The following is a 25,681-nucleotide window of genomic DNA, read 5'->3' on the forward strand; positions in this document are numbered from 1 at the left end:
GCAAGGCCATCAACCCTCGCCATGCCAGGGCTGCTGAAATTACAAACAGCAGTGGGTGTCAACCACAGAGGGGAAAAAAAAGCTCTGAACATATTGCAACACTGCCTTTGGCACAAGATAAAGACAGAGGTGCCAAGGTTTAGCCTTTTTATTTTCACAGAATAAAGTCAGAAATAAACAGGTGCAATCTCCTAACCAGAGGCAAATCCACTCCAGATAAAGTCTCATGATCTCTCTTTTTGTGTAAGGATGTTTTATAGGCAAAACCAGCTCAGACTAGAATTGGGAAGCAAATATAAGCAGTCCAAAGAGCATTCCAGCAGAAAAAGCTGCCAGGAGAGAAGGAAGAGCAGGAAAACCTTAAAAACACATAACAGAAGACTCTTCAGCTGGAAGACCAAGGTGGAATGAAACTTTTCTGAGGGATTTTACTTGATTGGGACATAGGTTCTGTCTTAATTTATCAAGACAAAACCAGTTTTCTCTAGAGCAAATCAAGTGTGTGGGGGTGAAAAGGTCCTCTTATTTTTAATATTACATCCTATGGGAGCTTTCAGACCACGAGCTGAGGTTTAATTTGTGCCCTGGCAATGCCAGCACCAGGGTACAACCCCGAGTAGCTGCTCCTGTGGTCCTCCCTTCCCTGGCACCTGCACTTTGCACGAGTACCAGTATCAGCCACATGAGAAAAAAAAGCAAGAAATAAGAATGTTAAAACTATCCAGCTAAATGGCGAAGTTGCTCAACTCCAAAAAAAAAAAAAAAAACCAAAAAAAACAAAACAAAACAAAAAAAAAACCAAAAACAAAAACAGAAACAAAAAAAAAACACTGCATAAGGCTAAAAAAATAATTTAATTACATGTTTTGGGTGGTTGTTAATGCACTCGGAGTCACTAAAATAGCCGTGGCTGCCGAAATCAAGACTCGTTGGGTACAGAGCGCTCTCTCTCACGGCTCTTACTGGTTTGCACTGGGAGCAGCGGGCTCGGAATGCCATCTGCTGGCAGGGGCAGGGCACAAAGAGCGATGGCATTCGGCTCATTCAGCTCCACACACACACCAGCACTGGAAATTAAACTGCAGGACAGGGAGCGCCGCTGACGCACCTGGAGAGACAATTATCTAATCAAGGATAATTAAATGGTGCAAAGTGACAGGACTGTGTCTGGGGAGGGACAGGGAAGGTTTCTGCTTCATCTCCAGCCTGCTGCCAACACTGCTATGAAACCACAGCAGGCTGAAAACACAGATTAGGCACCTCAAACATGCAAATTGTCTTTTAAAAGTCTTTTGTATTAGGCACTTACCTATAACACGGTGGCAAACCGAGATATTTACATTTCACCACATTAAGCAGAGAACGAAGTTCAGTGAGATAAAGATTTAGCAGTCTAAGAACAAAACTTGTTCTTAGAAATAATTCCTCATAGGATCACAGGGTAGTTTGTGTTGGAAGAGATATTACAGCTCATTCTCCAATGGGACCTTCCACTGTCCCAGGCTGCTCCAGAAATTTCCAGGGAAGTTTCTTCTCAGTGTCCCACCCAAACCTGCCCTCCTTGTAGGAGATCAAGGGCTGGAATAACATCCCTTGGTTTTGTCTTTGTGCCCGTGCACCCACATTGTAACAACGAGTGAATGAAAAGGAGGAGGGGAATTTTGATTTCTGAGTACCAATTTTATGGTGCATGGGTGGATTTTGCTGAAAATAGAAAAGTGATTTTTTTTTTTAATCAGGAATATCAGCACTTCCCGCTTTTATAAAGTTCTGTTCCACTTTTCCAGGCCTCACATTGTAAGAGCTGAGCATACTCTGAGATCAGAGGCTACTACTTGGTGTAGATCAAACTGAAAAAGAATCAGGCAAAATACAACTGATTCAAAGAGGACTTTCTGCCTTTATTACCTTCTGGACAAGCATGGCTGATGCCCCATCATCAAAACAGTCAAACTGCAACAAAACAGGAGAAAACATGGTTCTGGTCCACAAGATCCAAACTCCAAGAGGAAAACAAAGATGGAGAGTCACATTTTACAGGCATAATTATCAGAGCAAACACTTGGAAAAAATAAAGTCAGCAGAAAGTGATTTGTCAACCAGTTACAGTTTTAATATAAAAAGGTTTAGTCCGGTCATAAGCTTAATTATTCAAATGAAAATGAGTAGTGGAACTGAAATCTTAAACAAGATGATTCTGTTTTAAACATCAAGCTTTTTGGGTGACAAACAGAGTCAGAATACACCTGTGCACACCCAGGGTTGCCAAAAACTGGGGGTGTGGTTGTTGCCAAACACCACCAGACATGAGATTTCCTGAGGCAAATCTTCTGTGATGTCACAGCAGCTGCAGCCTGGGGGGAGTTGAGCTGATTTTTGGCTGATTTACACACAGGTGTAGCTATGTACAGTCTACAAGGATTCAGTGAGGACAGTGACTGAAATACCTTCTCACTCTTTGTGGACACTCCTGGACTCTCCCAGCAGTGGAGAATTTTGCACATAGTGTATTGTCACATCACATCTGCAGACATAGATATTTAGATTTTGATGGTGTAAGTTTAGCACCTCTCAGGAGTACTAAATTCAAGCTAAAGCAGCCTAAAAGTTGTGTAAAGAAAATACTGATAACCGTCACAATTTTCCTGAAAATAAAAACCTCACCAAAACCCAAAATAACTATGTACACCCATGCCAATTGTAGCTTCTGAGAAAAAAACAATGAAATGGCATGTAAAAAAAAATAATACCTTGAAGAATAACATTGCAAACTGTTATTCATTCTGCCAGGAAGATACAGTAATAGCTGTTTACAAACGGAAAGGACTGAGAAAGAAAACATCTCTCCTTAGGGCAAATGAAGTTAAAGAATTCTAGCAAACTACAGCAAAAAAGGGGAAGTATTTGCCCTAAATTAACACAAAAGGCAAGCTGGAAGAAAGATGGCAACTGGATTTTTGTCGGCCTCTTCTTATACAGTAACTTCCAGGAAGAGCTTGGAGTATATTACTATTAATTGGAAAAATAATCATAAACACCCAATCTTCCTACCAAATCACATTACCTCTAGAAGGGTTTTGGTATTTTAATACCTAATCTAAGGCTTTGTGCCTACATCTGACAATTGGGAACTTGTTTGATGAACAGGAATTTGAAAAAGCAAATACTGGTCAGTTGGCAGAGGGTTTGCAGGCCCTGGGGTGTCACAAGGTTGGAATTCTTTCACCTGCATTTTGCTGACTGGAGGCAGCAATCCTGCTCCCACAGGCATTTACTCCTGTTCTCAGTTAACTTAGTCTTTAACAAACCCCTATTTTTGTTTCCAAACCTTTCACTTGAAGCTGTTCTCTCAGATTAATTCCTTTGAAACCATGCAAAAAAAAATTAACGGTGTTTTTTGACTTCAGATAATTTCAACTCATGTTCTGCAATTTTTTTTTTTTAAGTTAACAGAGCTATGAATGAGTTAAGGCACCCAAATGCCCAGAAAAAAAATAATAAATACCTTGGGCTAAATACAATGAAGTGTTCAGCAGTCATTTAATTGCACAATCATCTCCCTAATTTGTAGCATAATGCTGCCAATGTCTTTAGGGATTCTAAAATACAAATACCAGAAATTCTGCAACTGTGACTGACAAGGCATCAACAAGACATTCCCAAGGTTCATTCTGGATTCCTGGCTCCTCAATGTAACTGCTACTCCTAATGTAATTAGCATTTAGCAGCAAGATCAGCATGTTCTAAGAATGAAATAAATATTCACACAATCAATACTAATGGTTCAAAAGCTCAAACACATTATTGAAATCAATAAATTTCCAATCTGTCTTCTGTCAATCCAAGATTGCAGAAACGAGACCCTTGGCAACAACATTCACAGCTCTCAGGACCACAGAAGTTTCTGCACATGAATTCTAGGCCTGAAGGTTTCTTGTCTGTGGTGCCTGTGAGGTGTTTTACTGTGTTCGGAGCTGGTAGTCTGTAAAGGGGAAAAAAACCAACAAAAATCCAATTTTAGTAATTTGTCTCATTCAAGGGAGTAAAGCAGAGCAGCAAGCTGGGATAAAGTGATAAAATATCTTCTTGTTTAATGTATATTAATAAAAGAAGATGTAAATATCAATAAAACACTAAAACCCTTCAAGTGAAAGAGGGAGGGGTTAGATGGGATATGAGGAATAAATTCTTCCTCGTATCTGCAATTCTGCCTCATAGCTGGGGCTGCCCCTGGATCCCTGGAAATGCCCAAGGCCAGGCTGGGCAGGGCTGGGAGCACCTGGGACAGTGGAAGGTGACCCTGACATGGCAGGGCTGGAACAAGATGAGCTTTAAGGTCCCTTCCCACCCAAACCAGTCTGGGATTCAACAATTCTGTAAAATAAAAACCCCAACAAAAACAAACCCCACCGTTTTTGCTTGCTAAAAATCAAGTATTTTGTACTAGACAGTGTCTTATGCATTTTAAAGCTGGCAGAATGAGATGTGTGAGCACACTGCTAATGATGTGCTTGTTTTTAAATTTCCCAAATTCCAGCTCAATTAGAAACTACTTGAACAGCATTACCACTCTACCCCAGTAGGTCTTTTATTAATACAGTAAAAGGGATTAGAAAAGAAACAGTGTGGTTTAATTTACTGTGTATCTAAACTAGATAGGTCTATACTCATAAATAGGAGTTTCATTTAGTAGGTGTATTCTGGAAAACAAAATATCCCCTCCTCTCACCTCCATTCTGGGTGATGTACCTCACCCAGGGCAGAGCCTGGTAGCCACTCTTCTCAATTATCTTTAAGTAACGAACCTGCAAAAAAAGATCTGTAAGATATAAAGCCTCCCATGCTGACAAAGCAGCATTTAGCAAAAAAGAAAAGCAAAAAAACCCAACCATTTTATGGGTAAAAATTTGTCTTGTGGATAAAACTGAACAGGAATCATCAAGATGAGAAACACCTCGTGTGTTAGAGCCCAGCATGTGAATTTATCAGCATTTCTGTTTTCAAACACTGACCTGGATTCCTGAAGTGGTGAAATAGGGAATCTCAAACTTTACACTAATGGGAGGTTTTCCTTCCTTGTCTTCAGCTTCAACACTTGGAAGTCCAAAGTGAGCTCTCATCAGGTATTCTTTTCCACCCTATCCAAAAGAGACAATTGTTTATTTTCTTGAAACAGAAAAAATAATAAAAACTTGCCATGATAGAAGTAGTTTTCTTAATGTCAAACTGCTGAACTCCACTATTCATTCCAGCTCTTCTCCAGGGCTTCAAAGTGACATGTATTTTTATTTTTAAAATCTTTTGGAAAAAAAGAAGCAGATCCAGCCTGAGGCATAATTCATTTTCTTCCAGCCTTATACTCAAAAATTCAGATTAAATAGTGACACACAGCTGCACTATCACACCATTAGCAGTGGACAGAGCTCATGCTCATGGAACCACCCAAGAAGCAGAGCCTGACAAAACTCAAACAGCTGCTGCTAAAGCCAGGCCAAGGATTACACCACCCAGAGACATCACTCAAAAATCTGCTCTCTGCCTGGGTTCTGAAAAAATATCCAAGTGAAACAAATATAAACAACATCTATTAGCAAATTCCAATCTTTCATCCATGAAAAAAGAGGAAGAGTCCACTGCTACTTGTCTGATACCAACAGGATTTGCTTTAAGCAGAGTTTAAATGTGAATGGACTATCAGTGTTAAGTAATTATTACACTCTTTGGTGGTAAGAGTAAAAAATAACACTTACTGGGAAAGATTTAATGGACCAGACAATTTCACTGTTCTCTGGAACCCATTTGACACTTCCAACAGTGGTTTTAAACTTTGGCGAGTCTGCATCATTTGGAACTGGGATGTGAATCTCCACATTGTTGGCAGTTGATCTACGCTTAAATTGACTTTTTGCCTAAAACAATCAAGCAGAAAAGCAGAGTTTAAGTATTTCCATGATGCTGGTGAGCTCAGAGAGCTGTGAGACACACAGCTCCCCTCCACCCCAACCCATATGCTGACAACCAGAACTGGAACCGAGATCATAACTGACAAATGAAGTCTTCAAAGGTGTCTAAGTCCCACAGAAATGCTGAATACTCGTACAAAAATGTACAATCTTTGACAACAAACAAAAGAAGACTAAAATTAGCCATAATTATTTAATGTCTGACCTTGATCATGTACTCGATGCGGCTGTGGGAATGTTTCTCAATCACAGATTCAATCCAGATCAGGGGCTTTACCTGGTGGTGGAAAAACACAGCACAGCTCTGAGTTTTACTCTGACAGAGGCACCAAAATGTTGCTTTCCCTTAAAGCTACACTCAGTATGTGAGCCACAGAGAAAATGCAGCCTGGGGTATTCAAAATGACAGAACCGTGATTTTTTAGGAAATAATTATACACATGAGCAAGCACTGATACATCAATGAGCAAATGTACAAGAATTATAGGCTTAAAAATGTATGTCTCAGATTAATCCCTAATAACAAACAATTGCATCAGAAAATATTTTATAGTTTTACACACTGGGGACTGAACTATTTCTTTGCTATAGACCTTCTCTAGACTGAATTTTTTGACTTTTCTTTATCACCATGGCTGGCATACTTCAATAAAATTAAGTGACATAAATACTGTTGTTCACAAGCACAATTAATTGTTACACTGCCATTATGTAGTTAGATTAAAAACAATAGTATCTCAAAAACAGTTTCAACAGCAGTTGAAAATACAGAGATTTATTGCTAAGTGAAATCTAAACTTCCTTCTTCCTCCAGAAGGAGTGAGCACCAAGTTTTGCTATTCACAGATGACTCTGAATCCCATGGTTTAGGAGAAAACAAAAAGAAGGGAAAGCTGTTGTGGCTACAATCTAAACCATTCTCATTTCAAAAGGCAGAGATGCAGACTCACGTGGGTGTTGAGGCGATAGGACATGAGCTCAAACTCTCCGTCGGGGGGGATGAAGGAGATTGTCCGGTCGTTCTCAAAGCGAGAGAGACGAACGCACTGGTGGAACTTCACATCTTCCAGTTCTACTGATTTACTCTTCCCACCTAGCAGAAAACATCAGGTCACACAAACCATGGCTCAAATCTCAGCAGAGCACAGCTGCTGCCTGCTGACATTCCTTCCTTTTAGCCAATTTCTAGGATCAGGGTGTCGCAGACATTTCTCCACAGAAATCCTTTCTTTCAGATTTCTGCATCTTCGGGAGGCCAGAGGCCCCCGAAGAGAAGGTAAACAATTATTATCAGCTGCTGGGGAATGCAACAGGAACACCTTGATTGGCTCATTTTCTATGTTTATAATTAAGGGCCAATCACCAGTGCAAGCCAGGGGACTGAGTCCTTGGCCACAGCTTTGTTGTGGATTCTTTCTATCTCTTCCTAGCTAGTCTAGCTGCTCTGCAAAATCTCTCTCTATATTCTATTAGTATAGTAATAATGTATTATATATAATATATTAATAAATCAAGCCTTCTGATTCAAGAAACAAGATTCACCGTCACTCTCTCACCAGCAGCGACCCACTCAGGTCGCTGTAATATCAGGGCAGCGACTGTCCCCCTGTGCTGGGCACTGCTGAGGTTCCTCAAACCCTGTGATCAGTTCTGGACCCCTCACAACCAGGACAGGATTGAGGCTGGAGTGTGTCCAGAAAAGGAAACTGAGCTGGGGAGCAGCTGAGGGAGCTGTGGGGGACTCAGCCTGGAGCAAAGCAGGTTCAAGGGGAGACTTCTCACTCTCCATGACTCCCTGACAGGAGGATGGAGCCAGGTGGGGTCAGGCTCTGCTCCCAGGCAACTCAGGACAGCACAAGAGGAAATGGCCTCAAGCTGTGCCACTGGAGGTTTAGGTTATATTTTGGGAAAATTTTTTCACTGAAACGATGGCCATGCATTGGCACAGGCTGCCTAGGGCACTGGTGGGGTCACCAGCCCTGGAAATGTTCAAATCCCTGTGGATGTGGCACCTGGGGACATGGCTTAGTGCTGAACACTAACAGTGGTGCTGCTCAGCAGTTGGACTTTGTGATTTTAGAGGGCTTTTCCAATCTCCATGATTCTGTGATCCCAAACCTCAAGACTCCAGATAGCATCTGTGATGATTGTGATGATAACACTCACGGCCTGTGTTATCAAAGAGAACTTTGTCATTCAGCCCAAGGCGCAGCTCTGGCATTCCTGACAGGAAAACTCTCATTTTAATGGATCCAACTATCTCACTCCGCAGCACATTCCCGTTGGCACTGACCTGAACAAAGATGAACAGAAGGTAAGACATCTCTGATGGGGGACCTTGTGACATCCAGAAACACTCCCACCCCATCCCCATGCCCTGGGATTTCTTGGATGTGTTTCTTATGAGGAATAAATCCAGTAGAGTGAATTAAATCAGGGACATGAAGCAGCACAGGCAGAAGATCAAAGGACATATCCAAAAATCAGCAATACACACAATTAAAGCATTATTTGTACTGGATTTCCTTGGGGGAAATTAATAGTTCCATTGCTTTGAGTGTCACAGCACACCCTCCACAGTCACACTTTCTATTGCAGGTTTTTGTACAAAATGCCATTTTTAACACTTCCTACTACAATTCTCACACAAAGTTAAACTACAAGGTACCCACCAAAAGGTTAACTGACTCTATGACATCCAGGAACACCTCATTTTTCCTGTATTTTATCCCTTCTGATCTCCATGAAACAGCGTTTGTAACAGTGGCAGGCGGGCGTGGGGCTCCAGTTTCAAGTTTGTGGCCTTCCTGAGTGATGTACCTTCACAACCAGAGAATTGACATGGACAAAGAAAAGAAAATTAGTATTTTTGATCATTAGAACACATTGAAACATTTGTTTGCCTATGAAAAAAGGGTCAAAACACTCCTTTGTTACTGTTGAGTGATACTTACTCTTGTAAAATTTTACTATCAGTGGTTTGGGGATAACCAAAATCCATAAGCTCATCTAACAACTCATAAATAATAACAAAATTATCCCTAATGCTCTCTTCTTCCAACTCCTTGAAATATTCAGAAAAAACCTGAAATGCAACAAGAGGAGGGAGAGGGAGAAGAAGGACATTAAATGAGGCAGCACAGCACATGCAGAAGGAATTCCTGCATCTAAAATAATAATCTTGTAAAGTTCCAACCCCAACCCCATACTTTCCAAACAGAAGAAACTATTATGAAAAGTATTTATTCTGGAGAAAATATTTTTCTCAACAGGTACAGATGAACCAAATACAGATCCTGTGTTTGGATCATGCACCGATTCACAACCTCCTCCAGGTGCTCAGCTCTTGTGTAACTATTACAGCACCTGCCCCATCCTCTGCCTACACAGCTACAAAATATCAGTGCCCTTATCAGGTAGTTCTACAAAACAATCAAATATAAAATAAAAATGCTATTATTGAAGTTCTTAAAAAATGTGAAAGCTCTATGCATTTCTATCTAGACAGAACACAAAGGTTACTTTTGAAATATACTCACCTGAACTACTTTATATAAAAATGAAAACACCAGTGATACACAAGCATTTTTCTTAGAAGTTGCAACAACTGATGAAGGATGTTCAGGAATGTGCATTTCAAAAAAAGTTGACTAAGTTCATTTTAAAAAACCTAATTTTAGGCAAATAGAGTTGCCTAGAGGAATTATGCATTAACTACTTAACAGTAGATATGATCTAAGGAGATATGAAGATAAACATTTAGGAAGTCACTAATTAGAGTAAAATTAAAACACTTTTCCAGACCTTTTCCTGCTGTATGTAAAGCACAAAAAGCCCTTATTCAATATAACCAACTTTACTGAATATAGGCTTTTTGTACCACTTCACCCATTCTCCAACTTGCATTTTGACATTAAAAAACCCAAATTAGCAGCCTCTGGCATGGTCAGCACATGTGCAGCACAAAGGATACGATACAGGTTGTTGTGTTTAATCCACATGAAACGAACTCCCCCATGTGCTAGGATAGGAGAAAGCGTCCCCTCTTCTTCCTTTTCCATAAGGATTGGCATAAAATGTTCCACCTCTGACATGTCCACATCTCCACGGTAATTCCGACAGATCAGAACCTATACAGAAAGCAACCAAATCCCTTTTTCTCTTCCATAAGGACGTTCTCATGCAAGACACACAAATGCTTGAAAGGCCCCTGTAAAATCATCCAGCTTCCCTCGAGCCTCTCTGCATTTACACAATGCTGAAATGCTCTGCCGATTAGAACGAATACCAACATTTAAGTGCAAAGTCATGTTTTCCAGACTTATCCTTCCCCTATTCCTGTTCGCACTCTCACAACGATTTTAGGATACGAAAACAAACTCCTCTGAGGCAAAGCAGCCACAACAGCGGCAGAGATGAATTACCGGGGATGCCGCCTCACCTCGCCCCACCGGCGAAGGGCTACAGGCCACACTGCCCTGTGCCCGCCCAGGGGAAGCGGAACCCCCGCAGTCCCCGCAGCCCTCCCGGGGCAGCGGAACCCCCGCTCGGCTCCGGGCCTCCGGCTCCGGGCCTCACCTTCCCCTTCAGGTCCAGCACATAGACGGCGCTGGCCGACATCGCCCCGGCCGGGCCGCGTCCCGCCCGCCTTCCGCTTCCCCTTCCGCGGGAAGTGACGGCACGGCCGCGCCCGGCTGCGCGCAGCGATCCGCGCCGTGCGGCGGAAGGACACCGCGAGAGAGCTGCCTCGTTATGTAGTCCCCGCGGGCTTTCCCCCGGGAATGTCCCGGTAGCGCTGGCACGGCCCCGGGGCTGTCCCGGTAGCGCTGACACGGCCCCGGGGCTGTCCCGGTAGCGCTGGCACGGCCTGGGGCTGTCCCGGCCCGCCCAGGCTGAGCTGGGGCCCGGACACACCCTGCTCGGAACCTCATTCGGATTTAAGCGGCGCCTTACGGGTTCGATCGTTACATATATCATCCCTCAGAGGGGTTAAAATCAAACTCCACACTCCCCGTTTCATGCGTATATCAGCACCAAAAAAAAAGGGATGAAAGCAGCGTTTTAATAAATTAAATAGAATTTACAAGTTGCAGCAGACCCTTCAGAGCTCAAGATGGAGATGATACCATTGATACTCAAGATAGAAATGATAGTGTTGATACTCGAAATAGAAATGACACTGTTTTCCACAAAAATCAGATTCAGCACCCAGTGCACAGCAAGCCAGTAATTACACACTCGAGAGACACTGGTTATTTATTTCAGAGTTGCACAAGCCTGGATGCTCAGTGGGATCCCAGAAATCCAGCACATCAGCTATGAAAACTTGGATATCACTCAGAGCTTGTTGGCTGCTCTCTATTCCATGGATTAAACCTCCCTTCTTGCTGGTTAGGCTTGAAAGTATACAAAGATCAAATATCAAGGAATATGCTTTCGTAAAACAATTTTACATAGTTCACATTTTGCAACGGGGCCTCTGACAGAACTTGGTAGATAGTAATTACACAATTCACATAACTTAACAGAGAAACTTAAATAATGTGAGCCTGTCAGACTCTTCACCTCAAAGAGGGAGAACTGTTAGAACCAAAGAAATAAAGAAATGTTTTCCATCTGGCTCACAGTAATTAGTTTTGCCCTAATCTCACTATAAATACTAAGAAAAACCAGCCCTCTGCATCAACATAAACCAGAGATCCTCAGCCCAGAGGAGACACTGCTGCATGTTTGGTTTTAAAAAACAAGTCTATAAAATAAGACAGTATAAAGTCATAAAAGCTCAGAAGATGTATTAGACAATATGGAGAAAAGACAGGTTTACATGGCAACCCTGCTTGATACAAACAAAACACAACTCCAGCTCCAGAGCCGTGAAAAGCAGCCCGGTCATTTAGTCCAGCTGACTTTGGGAATGTCGTAATGCTCAGTCAGAGTATCCAAGTGCCTGTTGAAGTCCTGCGGGAGGAAAAGAGACAGAAAACGGGTGCTGACATTACCAAACTGAACCACAACCTACCCTGCGTCCCGGCTTGTGTTCGACAAGGAGGAACAGCTCCTTCAGCCCAACAATAAACACGCTGGCCTGAGGAACTCGGGATGGTTTTGCTCACCTCCACTCGCTGCTTGTGGGTTTTCGATGCTTTCTTCAGGATCCGCTCCATTTGCTGTAGGAGACACAGAAGGGCCGGTTACTCCAGGCACTCGCAGCCCCCTCAGCGGCCTCACCCCGGGGCTCACGGGGGTTTTTAAAGCCTTACCCGCTTCTCCTGCATCTTCTCGTAGGCCACCTGCGCCGGGGTCCGCTTGTCCAGCCCGCGCTTCTTCTCCTCCTCCTGCTTCTTGCTGCTCACGATCTGCTCCAGGATCTGGGCCTTGTCTTTCGCCTTCTTCTTCTTCCTGCGGGGAGCGCCCGGTCAGCGCTCAGCCCCGGGGCCGTGTGTCCCCTCCTCGCCCCCCGTTCTCCCGGCCCCTCCTCACCGCCCCCCGTTCTCCCCCGGTTCCCTCCGTCGCCCCTCACCGTTTGCCGGCCCCCAGAGCCCCGCCGCTGCCCTTCAGCCGCAGCGGGCCGCGCTGCACCGCCTCGTAATCCGCCATGGCGGAACGGCCGCGCCCGCGCCCCCTGCCGGCACCGCCGCAACGGCGCGGCCGGGGCCGGGAGCCGCGCTCGAGTCCCGCCCGGCCGCTCCGTGAGGGGAACCGGGGCTGCCGTGAGGGGAACCGGGGCTGCCGTGAGGGGAATCGGGGCTGCCGTGAGCCGCCTTGCACCTCCGTGAGGGGAACCGGGGCTGCCGTGAGCCGCCTTGCCACCTCCGTGAGGGGAACCGGGGCTGCCGTGAGCCGCCTTGCCACCTCCGTGAGGGGAACCGGGGCTGCCGTGAGCCGCCTTGCCACCTCCGTGAGGGGAACCGGGGCTGCCGTGAGCCGCCTTGCCACCTCTGTGAGGGGAACCGGGGCTGCCGTGAGCCGCCTTGCACCTCCGTGAGGGGAACCGGGGCTGCCGTGAGCCGCCTTGCCACCTTTGTGAGGGGAACCAGGGCTCCCGTGAGCCGCCTTGCACCTCCGTGAGGAAAACCGGCCCCTCCGTCCCTCGGTGAGGAGGACCGGGGCTGGCATGAGCCGCCTTGCACCTCCATGAGGGGAACAGAGACAGCCATAAGCCGCCTTGCACCTCCGTGAAGCGGATCGGCCCCTCCATGAGGGGAACCGGGAACGAGCCCCGCCCGGCCCATCCGTGAGGGGATCCGGCAGTGAGCCCAGTCCAAAATTATCTCCGTGAGGGGAACCGAAGCAGGACTTGCAAAATGTGGATGTTTTTAACCGTGTGCATTAAAGGAAAATAGTGGCACAGGCTGCCTAGGACACTGGTGAAGTCACCATCTCTGGAAGTGTTCAAAAAACATGTGGATGTGGCACTTGGGGACATGGTATAGTGGTGACTTTGGCAGTGCTGCATTAATGATCTAAAAGGGCTTTTCCAACCTTTCTAATTCTGACCCTATAAAACGTGAGAAGGAAAGGAGGAGAGGCGACCAAATTTCCATCATTTGATGTTAAATTTTAAAGAAGGAAAACACTACTAACACTTTTCAGTTAATTCCCCGTATCTGAAGGCATGAAAAAGCAGTGTCCACTGGGTCTACCTGCAGCTAAAGGGCACTAATGAGCAGCTATTACTTATTTGGCTAAATCCTGTAACCCGAGTCTTCGTGGTGCACACAGGAGACGGGTGAATGCTGCTGGATAAGAGCCTCAAGCAGCCAGACTAAAGATTTGATGAAATGCTCCTATTATGATACTTTGCAGCCTGTAGAAGTTGGTTACCTGATCCTCTGCTGTACCTGAGCCTCATTGTTGCAGCTTTTAATAACTGAATATCCAGACGACCTTTAAAGGTGCCTTTGAGGAAAGAACTGACAAGAGTCAGTATTCCCAGCTCAAAATGGGCAACAAGCAAACCATTTTCACTCAAGAGCAACTGGATGCATACCAGGTATAAAGCAAACTAAATGGCTGTTTGGGCAGGACATTGAATAATGGCAAAGGTATTGTTGGGTTTTTAAAACAACATCTTTTAAAAATTAGTAAGCAGACGTACTGAATTGCAGCAAAGATTTTAGGAACATAGTTTGATTTTTTTACAGCAAAAGGAAGGGTTATAAGATATGCCTAATTGTATGCCAAAAAGAAATCTTTAATGCTTACACATAAACTACAGTATAACTTTATTTAAGTCACTGCATGCGAAAAGTTTGGGCCAATGCATGCTAAAAACTGTCATTTTGTGTTATACTTTTTCTTATTTCATAGGACTGCACATTTTTCACAAGGAAAGAAATTCTGAGGTCAGTCTTCTGTATGCATGTTGTGGATAAAGGGCAGAGATTGCTGTAAAGGCGGGTTACATATGGGGTAATGTATTTTTAAAATAATTTTTAAATGGATTTACTAAAATTTAAAGTGATACTTTGGGGGCATCGGACCATTTTTTGTGGCTTTTTTCGTTTTCATAAACTGAGTCAGAATTCTAAATTTTATATTAATGAACTAGTCCCTCTTTATTTATTAGAAATAAATGTAATGAGTTATGTCTTAGTGGCAGTGACATCCACGGTTCTCTCACAGGGTTTTCAGACAGATGCTTCAAAGTGTACTGTTATCCTCTGGAATACTTTGCTGATTGTGCCGAGTTTTCTTCATGTTTTCTTGGAAACGATTACACTGCTGCTCCAAGATGCGTTTTTCTCATTGAACTCCCTATTTAATTTCTGGCCAGAGGATCTGATAAAGGCAGGATCAGGTGGGACTGAGAGTCCTCACTGAAAACATGAATTTGTTTTCCTCTCCTAAATGTTTGGCTGCATGTCCTGTGTAAGCATTTTAGTTCTGTAATGAAGCTTTGTATTTTTCACTACGTCGCTTGTTTTAATAATGGTTGTTCCAATAAAAACATACAGTTACTTAGTGTCTGATCTCCATGTGGTAATGGACGCAAAGTGTGAAAAATGAGGTGGAAAAGCAAACCAGCTTGTTCTCAGAAGTCTCAAGAGCCAACAAGGCTTTCTCTCTGTCTCAGGCTGTTTCACAGGTACCGAGACCTGGCCCCGCAGCTCGTTCCCCTTGACTACTCGGACAAACCAGCCGTGACACTCCCCTACGAGCTCATCAGCAGCATGCCAGAGCTCAAGGTACCCACACACGACTCGAGTGACTCATTCCAGCTTCATCTACCCTTTCTGAATAATTCATCCAGGACTAATTGCTGGGAGGCTGCCACGGAAATAAATTTGGGCTATCAAAGTGAAAAGCCTTTCTGGAAGCTTCTAGTAATTCCCAGAAAACACAGCACAAAGGTTAAACCGGGTGTGGCTGTGTCTGCTTCTGACACAGCATTAGACAAGAACTTAGAGGCAGAAAGGGGAGGAATTGCCAAAAAGGTGTTTCAACAAAAATAATCTGGCTCCACTTGCCTTGCCTGCAGTGAAATCAATGCTGGTAAGGATGACCTTGCCCTGCTCCTGTGCTGTTTCCCAGGACAACCCGTTCCGGCAGCGGATAGCTGAGGTGTTCTCAGAGCGCGGCGACGGCAACATGACTTTGGATGATTTTCTGGACATGTTTTCTGTGCTAAGTGAAATGGCTCCCCGAGACTTGAAAGCTTATTATGCTTTTAAAATTTATGGTGAGTGAGACATGCATAAAAAGTAAGTGGGGAAATCCTGCAGCTTCGTGGAGGGGTGCAAAATCCTTGCTTTGTCAGCATGATGACTTCTAGGTTCCATTTAACTGCACTTGAATGTTTGTTCTCCCTCCTCTAAAAACTTCTGGTTTTCTTTATCCTTTTGTCTCTAATTTATTTGGTATTAAGATTTACTATCAAATTTACAACTTGAAATTATCTGCAGTTTTCAAGAGCTGATAAACATGAAGAAATATTTCTGTCTGAGGGGCTGCTTGGAAAAGTACAGCACAGGGGATTTGGGTCCCCATGAATCTGTAGGGTAGATTTGGGAGGAGGAGGAGGTAGGGAAGCACACTGCAGGCTTTTTTCCTCCAAATACAAATATAAAGATTTTTTTAAAAGTGTATTTACAGTTACTTTATGATCAGCTAAAGACAAACAATGTATCAGACCAACACAATCTTGCTGGATTGATTTAATGATGGCTAGGCTATGTTCAGCCATTAAACTACTTACAGTTGTTACCCTGATGTATGAAAAGGAGAAATTAAGAGATTTTTATTTTGTAACACATTTCTTTTACAAATAGATGGAGGTAACTTCATTTCTGATTTGAGAGTTCTACTGATAAAAATCCATCACAGCCTGGGAACCAACCCTTCTATTGGGTCTTGGCAAACCACCATGTAAAATGCTGACTTTTGTCACTTTAAATTAACTTTTTCTCCTTTGTCAGACTTCAACAACGATGATTACATATGCAAATCAGACCTAGAGAAAACTGTTAACAAATTAACCCGAAATGAACTGACCCCAGAAGAAGTCAGCCTCGTGTGTGAGAAGGTGATTTATGAGGCTGATGTGGACAATGATGGCAAACTGTCCTTGGCAGACTTTCAGCATATGATTGTACGAGCTCCAGATTTCCTCAGGTAATATTTGCTTTGAATTTCTAGCACAAAATTCTCTCTGTTTCCTTGTCAGAAGCCTCTGAAGTGTGTGTTTATATCTCCTCAGTGTTTGCAGATCACCACTCTTCTGTGGCAGGTTCTAGTAGAGCTGCCCACTGCAAACACTGCAAAAAGAGATGCTTGAAAAAGCCTGGAGGCTTCTTGACTTGCTTTTGAACTTCCAAAGTACTTTTTGCATGATAGAATGTCCTTGTAACTTAAAAAGTTAGTATTAGCACTTAGGCTGCATTGATAAATACATGAGATTTGCTGACTCAGTGTTTAACATAGTGTTAATGTGGTTTCTTACACAAACCAGCACTCAAATCTTGCATTTATTTAATGTACCACATCTTTAAAAAATAAAGTTCCCAGTTTATCACAGAGCCCTACAATTAACTGTAGTAAACCCTTTAAACAGTGATGCATAAGTGCTCATGATTTCCTTTTTTTAACAGCACCTTTCATATTCGAATCTGAATCTCATCAACCTCGGGGATGGGAGAGCTTCTGGGATTTACAACAACCATTACTTCACCTGAGATTACCATGAGAGCACAAGATGAGAGAGGCAGAGAGGACAACTTCTGGTAACTGAACCACTCAGAGGTTCACTGAACCACTATCTTTAATTTTTCTCTTTAAAAGGAACAATTCATTAAGCTCTCCAGCAGAATTTCCCAGTAATTTAGCAAAATGTCTACCCACCCTCAGCTAGAGCAAACCTGGCCTGGACAGTCAGAAGGGAAGTATTTTTCTTAAAGTTCAGATACCACCAGGAAGTAAAGAAACTTGTATCAAACTATAACCTCTAAAAATTCACCCAAAAATGCCTTAACCAGTGAAAAAATCCCTTTAGTTTCAAAGACATAAGTAACTCTTGATAATTTATGGTCTTAATAAACGGTCCAATAAATCAGTTCCTGAAGTATTCTCCCATAGTTCAGGATTTACAGTGAAAACCTCAGCAGTTTAGACAAAAGTCTACCCCAGGTCCTGTCCCTCTTCTCCATTTTCAGAAATCCCCTTTTTTCCACACCCACCAGGGTCCCTGTGCACAAATGATGAACAGGACTGAAAACCTGAGTTTGTAAAATTCTCTTCTCATAAGAAGTTTATTTATGCAGTGCTTAGGGTCCTGTACAAGAGAGTAAAAACAGACATACTGTAATAAACAGTTTTTTTTAATACAAACATGAAAATCAATGAGAAGTGTTTAAGAAAGCAGTTGTAATGTGGGAAGGGTGGCAGCCAAAAGTGATCATTGGAAAAATACAATTTACAGTTATTTTTACAAATTTTGGGATGTGTTAAATTCCCTTCAAACAAAGTTTTAAGTCCCAACTCACACTCAATGTAGAGCAGATGATTCCTGCAGAAAGGCTGGAGTTAACCAGTTAACCAGCCAGTTAATTACCTTTATTAACCACAGAAACTCAGGATCAGTAAGGATGGGAATAAGGCAGCCTGGTACACTCAGACTGCAGCTACCACTCACATTCCTTTGAACAGATCTTTAGTTAAGCTAGAAATGAAGACACATGTTAGTCATCATTCTTCCCCAAGCACAAAGGAGCCCATCCTCACACAGCTGTTTGTGCAATCCCCTGGCAAGTCCAAGAGAAGAAGAAATCATGGCAGTTTTGAGCATGATCATCAGCCAAACACACCACCACAAAAACCCCTCAGCAATCATCAGGGAGATGATCAGCATCTCACAGGAAAGGAGAAACCAAAGAATTTTCAGCAGCAGTAAAGAGACTTACAATAATCCATAGGATTTATAAATCTGAGGCTGGAAGTCTGAAGCTGGCAGAAGGTTCTGATGGCAGGAAACATGAGCTGTGCCTGTCAGCACAGGACAAAGATAACACAGGTGTTAAATAAGTGTTAAAAGCAGCTCCACCATTAATTGACAGACTGACTGACAGGTCTCTGACAACTATGCAATGTACTGCAACCAGCCTCAAAAATAAGGTCAACCACAGAATTCCATGATACTCACTGAAATAAGGGAATTTGAGGACATGCTCAAAAATGGGTTTGTTTCTCTACAAAACAAATGTTAAGCAATTACTTGACATTTTAGTGGTATTCAGACACTAAGAATGTGTAGTAAGCACAGTTAGTTTTGCAGACCTACTTCAGTTCCTCAGTTTTACAGGTTTTGTACCAAATTTCTGGTTTTTTCCTCCTTAGTTAAAGAAAGCTTAGACACAAGTAGATTAAGTATGTATTTACAGAGTACCTCTCTGACAATTGCATTTTCCAGTACATTCATACTTAATAAGCACAGTAATTGAATGATGTGATGGAAACACACTGTACTTCTAGATTTGATGCCTGTGTTTAGTGACACACAGCTAAGCCCATGTGCAGTGCAGTGTCTTTAACCTTTTCCTCTCTTACACTTGCATTTTAGGTTTCCTGTTGCTTACACAGATTTAATGTCTGTGTAGAGAAGTACAGTGATGACTGTAGTCACAGTAACTGCATGAGACTTCCTGAGATCAAGCAATAATGCTGTTGTTCATAAACCCAACCATCTAAGAAGAAATAATGTCATAATTAGGTGCATAAACACATGCAACAACCAGCATAAGTTTAAACAGAAGGTATTCACATACAAATGCAAGAGTAACTTCAGGTTTAGAAAATGAGTGAAAAATCACAATACCATCCTTCAGGTTTTACCCACTTGTAAATGAATATGGTTTGTTTTCCCATCTTGGGATGAGTTATTGATACAGTCCACAGGCAAGAACCAGCATCATGGCAGAGCCATGGTATCAAGTCAGATAAACACCAATTTTTCCAGTCACTCTGAAAAATAAATCAGGCTCAGCATCTGGCTGTATAAAGCACAATACAGATGCAAGACAATCCACAGTTATGACTAAGCCAGAAGCAAATTGTTACAGAGTTATGTAGGAAATTCAGCCTGTCTTATCACCACCCCAGCTGTGCCTCAATCATTACTTGAAGCACACAAAAAATCTTTAAAAAACATCCTTAGCTCAAGACAGAGGTGCTGCTTGTCCAGTCTACAGGTCTGTGTTAACTACACTCTGTCTAGAAGCCTCCTCAGTAACTTAACATGGTTTTATCCTACAATTACATCTATGTATAAATCCCCTACAGGGCATGTTCATCAAGTCCTCATGCTAAAAAGCCACAAGTAAACAAAGAACCAAACCATCATAAGGTTTCGGTTAGAGGAAAGCTTTAATCAGGACAGAGATCATCTAAATGCATCTAAAATGCATTTCTATAAACCAGCAACTTACAGAGTGAAATCTTTTTCCATTTTGGAACAGGCAGTATTCCTGTTGGGCCCAATTGCATGCTGCAGATTTATAGTTTTAATTGTGAATTCAACAGATATTTAACCACAGCAACACTTATTAGCACTACTCTTAGGCCCAGAGTTCAATACCACAAACTCAAAGAAAACCAAACTGGTGAGTAAATTCCACAACTTCAAAATCAACTTGGATTTTACCCTTAAGTGCAGTTGTCAATGTAAACAAAGGCTGTTTCAGTTCCAGGGAGCTGCAGGACACAGCTGGTGTGTTCTCTGGTCAGGCACACCATCCCTGCAGTCCCTGGGACAGTGATGCTCCTGCTGTCTCCTCCTGTCGGTGTAACCCAGAGCCAGCCCTGCAGCCCCTGCAGGAGCTGTGCTTGGCTCTGGCCTTGCACACGTGGCAATGTCCTGGCCTGGCTTTGTGGGACAGACACAGCCTGTTCTGGGAGGGCTGGGTGTGCTCTGGCACAAGCTGTGAGCAGCCTGATGCTGCAGTGACCAACAGCCAGCACAAGAGAGCCTCACTCACAAGTGTTCTGGTGTGCAACACTGATCTGCATATGTGAGCAGGTGTGCATGGGAACACGTGACTGGCAGCAGTGCAGCACGTTTCTGTGTCGTGATTTAAAACTGCCAACTCTGTCAGGATAGGTCCGGAGTCATTCCCAGCTGCAGAGTGGTAAAGCCACCCATTGTAAGGTGACAGGTTTTGTGTAAGTGTCCCTGCCTGACTCTGCTTCTCCAAGGACAGATGACAGATCATCTGGACAGGACTCAGTGTAGCCATCAGCTCCTGTTAAACATGTCTGAATGTCTGGAGTACTTAATTAAGCACAGTCAAGTCTAACATGGATGAATTACCAATGGTAAGGACCCTTTCTATGTACAGCACACATTCTTTTCTTAAAAAAATAGATTCCTTTGAGGAGAATTTTTTTAAAACATCAATTGTACTTGTGGATTGTCTAGAGTAACACAGCTGAGTCAGAGACAGGCAGATAAAGGAGTTTCTCTGTAGCAGTAAAGAGGTGGAGCTGCAGAAAGCTCCCTGGTACCTCCTGGGAAGGCATCAGCCTGCACTGCTCACCTGGGTGCATTTCTGGGATGGTCTCATGCCACTGCTCAGTGTGCAGCTCATGTACCATCAATGCACACCTGTACTTTGTTAACAGTGGCATTTAAGTTTCTTATTTTGATCACAACCTCATCTTTCTAAACTGCATATATGACAGATAGGAATGAAGACTGAAGCAATGGTGCTGCATCCCAGGTCACATGTGATCTGCTCTTCCTCTGCTAGACAATACACATGCCCAGTGGCAATCTGACAAAAATAAACTTGTTTCATCTCCATAACTGAAGAGTCAGACAATTACCAAAATAAGCCATTTCTTATTCAGATGGTCACAGAGTGACAAGGTATGTTGGGAGCACTAAGTCCACAGAAAGAGGAGACCTCACTTAGCACAGGCACAGTCCAGCTCGGATTAAGGCCGCGTCCCTCACAGAAGAACACATCGGAAAAAGCTGCTTTTCTTTTGCTGCTCTTGTGTGATTTTGACTCCCTGGTTGCTGCCTTGAGGGCTATTGCCTTCCTGAAGGTGGAAAGAATATCCAGTTACTGATTTATCCTTAACAGATTCTTCCATCCACACTTATCTGGTCACTCTTAACCAAGCCTGACATACACAAGAACCTTTCCCACCATCAGTAAGAGGCTTCACTCATTTATCTCAGTCTTACACCAGCCATGATAAAAAACTGGAAAACTGCATCTGCAGCTTGTGGCTTCAACCAGCTCACACTGTGCCTAGGCCTCAGCTTCCATTAACCCAAAGACAGCTGAGACTAAAACCCAACAAATCACAGGGCATGTCAGGCTCTTGTTGGAAGGCTTGGGAATCATCAGCAAGACCGAAAATATCCCATGGCATCAGTTCATGTCTGGTCACATGAAGGTGGAAATATCAGTAAGAGAGGAAGAGCCTTCATTAGTTTAATTTCATATTTCTTAAGGAACAATCCAACATCACTGTGCATTTATTTGTTGTAAAAACACAACCCAGGATATTCATGCAAAGATTATCCAAAACCATTCATTCTTTACCTATCCTTAAACAGTTTGAAGTTTCTACCCTGAAGTATGATGTCTGCCTCCTCTATCTCTAATTTATATGATTTTCAGACTGCAAGAGTGAGAAGTATCATTAAACTGCTCTACCCCGGACTTTTGATAAAACAAATAACAGATAATTTTATTTAGAAAACCCCAACCATTACAGCTAATTCCTGAAATGCAGAGATGGCCAACATCAAAGCCCAGCTTGACAAACTAAAAATAAATTTCTAGAACTTTCAGGGATCCTTCACAAAAGAGACTATGACACATTTTTTATACAGTGTGAAACAGTTCTTGCAATGTGGCTTTTGGTTTGCTTTTTTTTTCCTATTTAAATCCACCATGGATGAAATCAAAGTTACTCACCAACTTCTTGTCCATTTTTGCTTTGATATCTCTTGCAAGAGTGAAAAATGCCTGTGACAAGTCAAACATTTCAGTGTTACAGGGTATAAAATACTTTCTAACAGTTTTGTATAGCAATAAGCTGCCCTCCCAAGTTTTAACATGCTATACAAGAACATTAACTTTTCAGTATTTTTCCCTCTGCTCCAGGTTTTAATGCTCCTTCTCTAGCTCCACAACCTTCTTTGTGAGCCCCAAAGCCACAGTGGCACTCCCAGGCAGGGTCTGTGCTGCAGGAAATGCAGAACAACCCATCTGTGGGTTCTGCACCCCACCAGCATGGACAGCTGCCCACACTGCTGCTCTGCACAGAGAGAATAAATAAATACAGGAGAAAGGCATCAGTACTCACATTCTCTATGTTTATATTTGCTTTTGCACTGGTCTCCATGAATTTAATCCCGAAACTTGCAGCAAGCTGAACAAAAGCAGATTGCACATTAGTGGAACAATTGCAGGAACAACTCCAAAACACAGCCCTGGGCACTGCATCTGTCCCTGCTGCCACCAGCCAGTGGAGCTGGGCATTTACAGACAGAACAATCTGCAAAAATGAGGAACTAAATCCCACTGCCACTGGCATCTGTTCTCACTGGCTTTGCTCTGCTCTTTTACACTCTGCACACATTTTAACTTGCTCTTTTTTATTTGTTTCTTGTACAGATACCTTGTCAGTCTCATAACAACCACAGTGCAGAGAAAAACTCTGCCTAGACTCAGTAACATCTGAGATGAGAAAAGACAACCCCATCCACCTTGTCCCAGGGGCTTTCAGCCAAAACATGTTTTCTCCATGTCCAACTCTAGATCCTTTTAGAGAAGTCCCATGCATGTCAGAAAATTGACAGCAGTCCTTAACAGAGGTTGTGCTGTTGGTCCCAGTGGGGGAAGCTTTGCCATGGCAGCTTGGGGACAGTTCAGTCACTCAGGGACACCCCTGGGGCACCACGTGCACACACCCAGCAGGGCAGGTTTTACACTCTGAAAAGCCCAAATCAAAACACATGGAGACCACAGCACTCACCTTCTCCCCTTGCTCTCTAGACACCTGTCTTTTGTCATTTGCATCACATTTGTTCCCCAGGATCATTTTTTCAACATCAGGAGAGGCGTGCTGAGACAAACACAGAGCAGAAACTTGGGCTTGGCTTTTGCAGACACACATTGTCAGGCAGGAGAGGCACCACTGAGTACCCAACACAGAGATGCCAGTCCCGAGCATCTTCCACAGATTTCCAGCCCCCTCCAACCCTTTTTCCCAGCATGTCACCTGCACCATGGCAGTTCTTGGATCAATTGTTGTGGCAGGAAATTAGCACATTTGGTGCCCCCAAAAATACAGGAGCTACAGCCAAACAACAAATCCCCATCAGCCAAGGCATTCCAGAACTGTTACTGACTTCCATCCCACTTATCTTCCAAGTATCCTGCAGCACACGACAAAATGTAACTCTCCTGAAGCAGTTCAGCTTTAATTCCTTTCAGAGGAAGAAATTACACCTTAACAGTCAGTAATGAGTAAAAAGAGAAATTACCTCTTCAATATTCCTCACCCAGTTCCGAATATTTTCAAAAGATTTTTCATTGGTGATGTCATACACTAGCATGATGCCCTAAAGGTAAAGAAAAATTGTTTATTAGTTAAAAGTTTATAGCAGAGAGGAGCAGTTTAACAGTGGCTATTTTTAACAACTGGTTCCCAGCTAATGGCAGTGAGATAAGGTGTGCAGGACATGTATTTATAGAGTGAAACACAGGGAAGCTGCCTTTGCAAAGTCCCAGATCGTCCCAATGTGGGAAAGGGATTTATAGAGAGTTCTCAGGACCTGACAGGAGTCACACACAGTGTGCATCCCTGTGTAAACTCTGAGACAAGAAATGCTGACTTAGAAATACTATAGAATAGAACAGATATTGTGGAGAGAGAAATGGAACTAGAAAAAAGTTTGAACAGATGGTCTTGTAAATAAGACTAGATACTTTGGAGGAATAGAATTATGAAAGGTATATTGTAGTGGGACCTATGGGGGTAGTTTTAGTAAGGTATCTACAACATAGTGTGGTAAAAAGTTGATAAACCAAGAAACACTTATAGTGTATTGTAATTAGGAAATAGTTGGCTTCTGATTCTGATGGCATGAATTGTAACATCTGTATTGTCTCGCCCTTCTCATGAGACTGAAAACTGAAGTTTTTAAAACACCTCTCAGTTACCCCAACTCTAAGCCAAGCAAAGGGTGTTACCCAGCATCCCAGCACAGCTCCAGCAGCCCCCGGAGCAGCAGCAGAGCTGTGAGCTGCAGCCTGGCAGAGCCCCACGCTGGGAGGGCTCCAGAGGCAGCTGCGTTTACCCGGCCCCGGCACAGGATCCCGGCTGTGCCCCTACCATGGCTCCCCTGTAGTAGGCGGTGGTGATGGTCCGGAACCGCTCCTGCCCGGCCGTGTCCCTGCAACACACACAACACCGCCTCAGCTCCCGCTAGCACCACCACGAGCCAAACAGAAATAAATAAATAAACCAGCCTTCAAAACTGCCTTTTGGGTTCTAAATACCGTGAACCACCGAGCAGCACAAGCGGATGAGAACCGACCACATCCACACGCCCAGCACGGAGCGGCAGAGGAGCCTTACCAGATCTGCAGCTTGATTCTCTTGCCATCGAGTTCTATCGTTCTGATTTTAAAGTCGATTCCTGAAAGGAGAACCAATTCCTTTACCCACAGCTCCCGCCGAAGGCCAGACCCAGCGGCTTTGCCCTCAGTTCGGCTGCTCAGTGTCCCGTCCTCAGCGCTCGCTGCCCGCCGCTGCCCGGAGCGGCCCCGCACGGAGCCCGTGCGGAGATCCCGCCAGGGAACGGCAGCGAGCCCGGCCCCGCATGGCAGTGAAGTGACCCCGCATGGCAGTGAAGTGACCCCGCATGGCAGTGAAGTGACCCCGCATGGCAGTGAAGTGACCCCGCATGGCAGCGAACCGGGCCCGCCACGGCAGCGAACCCGCGCCGGTGCCGGTGCCGCGGGCGATCCCCCCGCGGTACACAGCACAGCGCGGCGCGGCGCGGTGCGGGCGGCGCTCACCGATGGTGGAGATGAAGGTGGCGTTGAAGGCGTCCTCGGAGAAGCGGAAGAGCGCGCAGGTCTTGCCCACGCCCGAGTCGCCGATCAGCAGCAGCTTGAACAGATAGTCGTAGGTCTTCGCCATGTTGGTGGGCACCGGCCCCGCCCACCACACGCTCATTGGTCCAGCCCGGCGGAGAG

The 25,681-nt window shown here is 43.9% G+C and overlaps 4 protein-coding genes across 7 annotated transcripts; 1 reads left to right on the forward strand and 3 right to left on the reverse strand.

The window, feature by feature from the left end:
- Positions 1-1,880: 1,880 nt before the first annotated feature.
- Positions 1,881-10,617, reverse strand: AP1M1 (adaptor related protein complex 1 subunit mu 1). The gene is made up of 12 exons (XM_058820876.1): positions 10,542-10,617; positions 9,937-10,093; positions 9,503-9,570; positions 8,918-9,048; positions 8,636-8,783; positions 8,130-8,256; positions 6,914-7,056; positions 6,169-6,240; positions 5,751-5,909; positions 5,013-5,138; positions 4,730-4,805; positions 1,881-3,982 (listed from the first exon to the last, which is right to left on the reverse strand). Exons 1-12 carry the CDS (start codon positions 10,581-10,583, stop codon positions 3,960-3,962), a joined length of 1,272 nt encoding a protein of 423 aa, XP_058676859.1. The 5' UTR covers positions 10,584-10,617; the 3' UTR covers positions 1,881-3,959.
- Positions 10,618-11,193: 576 nt separating this feature from the next.
- On the reverse strand, positions 11,194-12,583 carry FAM32A (family with sequence similarity 32 member A). The gene is made up of 4 exons (XM_058821066.1): positions 12,484-12,583; positions 12,224-12,362; positions 12,077-12,130; positions 11,194-11,921 (listed from the first exon to the last, which is right to left on the reverse strand). The coding sequence occupies exons 1-4, from the start codon at positions 12,558-12,560 to the stop codon at positions 11,853-11,855; spliced, it is 339 nt and encodes a 112-aa protein (XP_058677049.1). The 5' UTR covers positions 12,561-12,583; the 3' UTR covers positions 11,194-11,852.
- Positions 12,584-13,905: 1,322 nt separating this feature from the next.
- On the forward strand, positions 13,906-17,836 carry CIB3 (calcium and integrin binding family member 3). Of its 2 annotated transcripts, XM_058821006.1 has the most exons (6): positions 13,906-13,956; positions 14,274-14,308; positions 15,040-15,151; positions 15,498-15,645; positions 16,382-16,577; positions 17,054-17,836. In XM_058821006.1, exons 1-6 carry the CDS (start codon positions 13,906-13,908, stop codon positions 17,073-17,075), a joined length of 564 nt encoding a protein of 187 aa, XP_058676989.1. In that variant the 3' UTR covers positions 17,076-17,836. The 2 variants fall into 2 exon arrangements, with proteins under 2 accessions (XP_058676989.1, XP_058676991.1); XM_058821008.1 differs by lacking the exons at positions 14,274-14,308; positions 15,040-15,151.
- Positions 17,679-25,661, reverse strand: RAB8A (RAB8A, member RAS oncogene family). 3 transcript variants are annotated; one of them, XM_058821004.1, is made up of 9 exons: positions 25,502-25,661; positions 25,059-25,119; positions 24,813-24,873; positions 23,962-24,039; positions 23,451-23,540; positions 22,779-22,844; positions 22,388-22,438; positions 21,364-21,497; positions 17,679-19,418 (listed from the first exon to the last, which is right to left on the reverse strand). In XM_058821004.1, exons 1-8 carry the CDS (start codon positions 25,659-25,661, stop codon positions 21,405-21,407), a joined length of 660 nt encoding a protein of 219 aa, XP_058676987.1. In that variant the 3' UTR covers positions 17,679-19,418; positions 21,364-21,404. The 3 variants fall into 3 exon arrangements, with proteins under 3 accessions (XP_058676987.1, XP_058676986.1, XP_058676988.1); XM_058821003.1 differs by having other exon boundaries at positions 17,679-21,497; XM_058821005.1 differs by lacking the exon at positions 23,451-23,540 and having other exon boundaries at positions 17,679-21,497; positions 25,502-25,625.
- Positions 25,662-25,681: the final 20 nt, after the last annotated feature.

This window comes from Ammospiza caudacuta, chromosome 28 (assembly GCF_027887145.1).
Source record: "Ammospiza caudacuta isolate bAmmCau1 chromosome 28, bAmmCau1.pri, whole genome shotgun sequence".
Lineage (NCBI taxonomy): Eukaryota > Metazoa > Chordata > Aves > Passeriformes > Passerellidae > Ammospiza > Ammospiza caudacuta.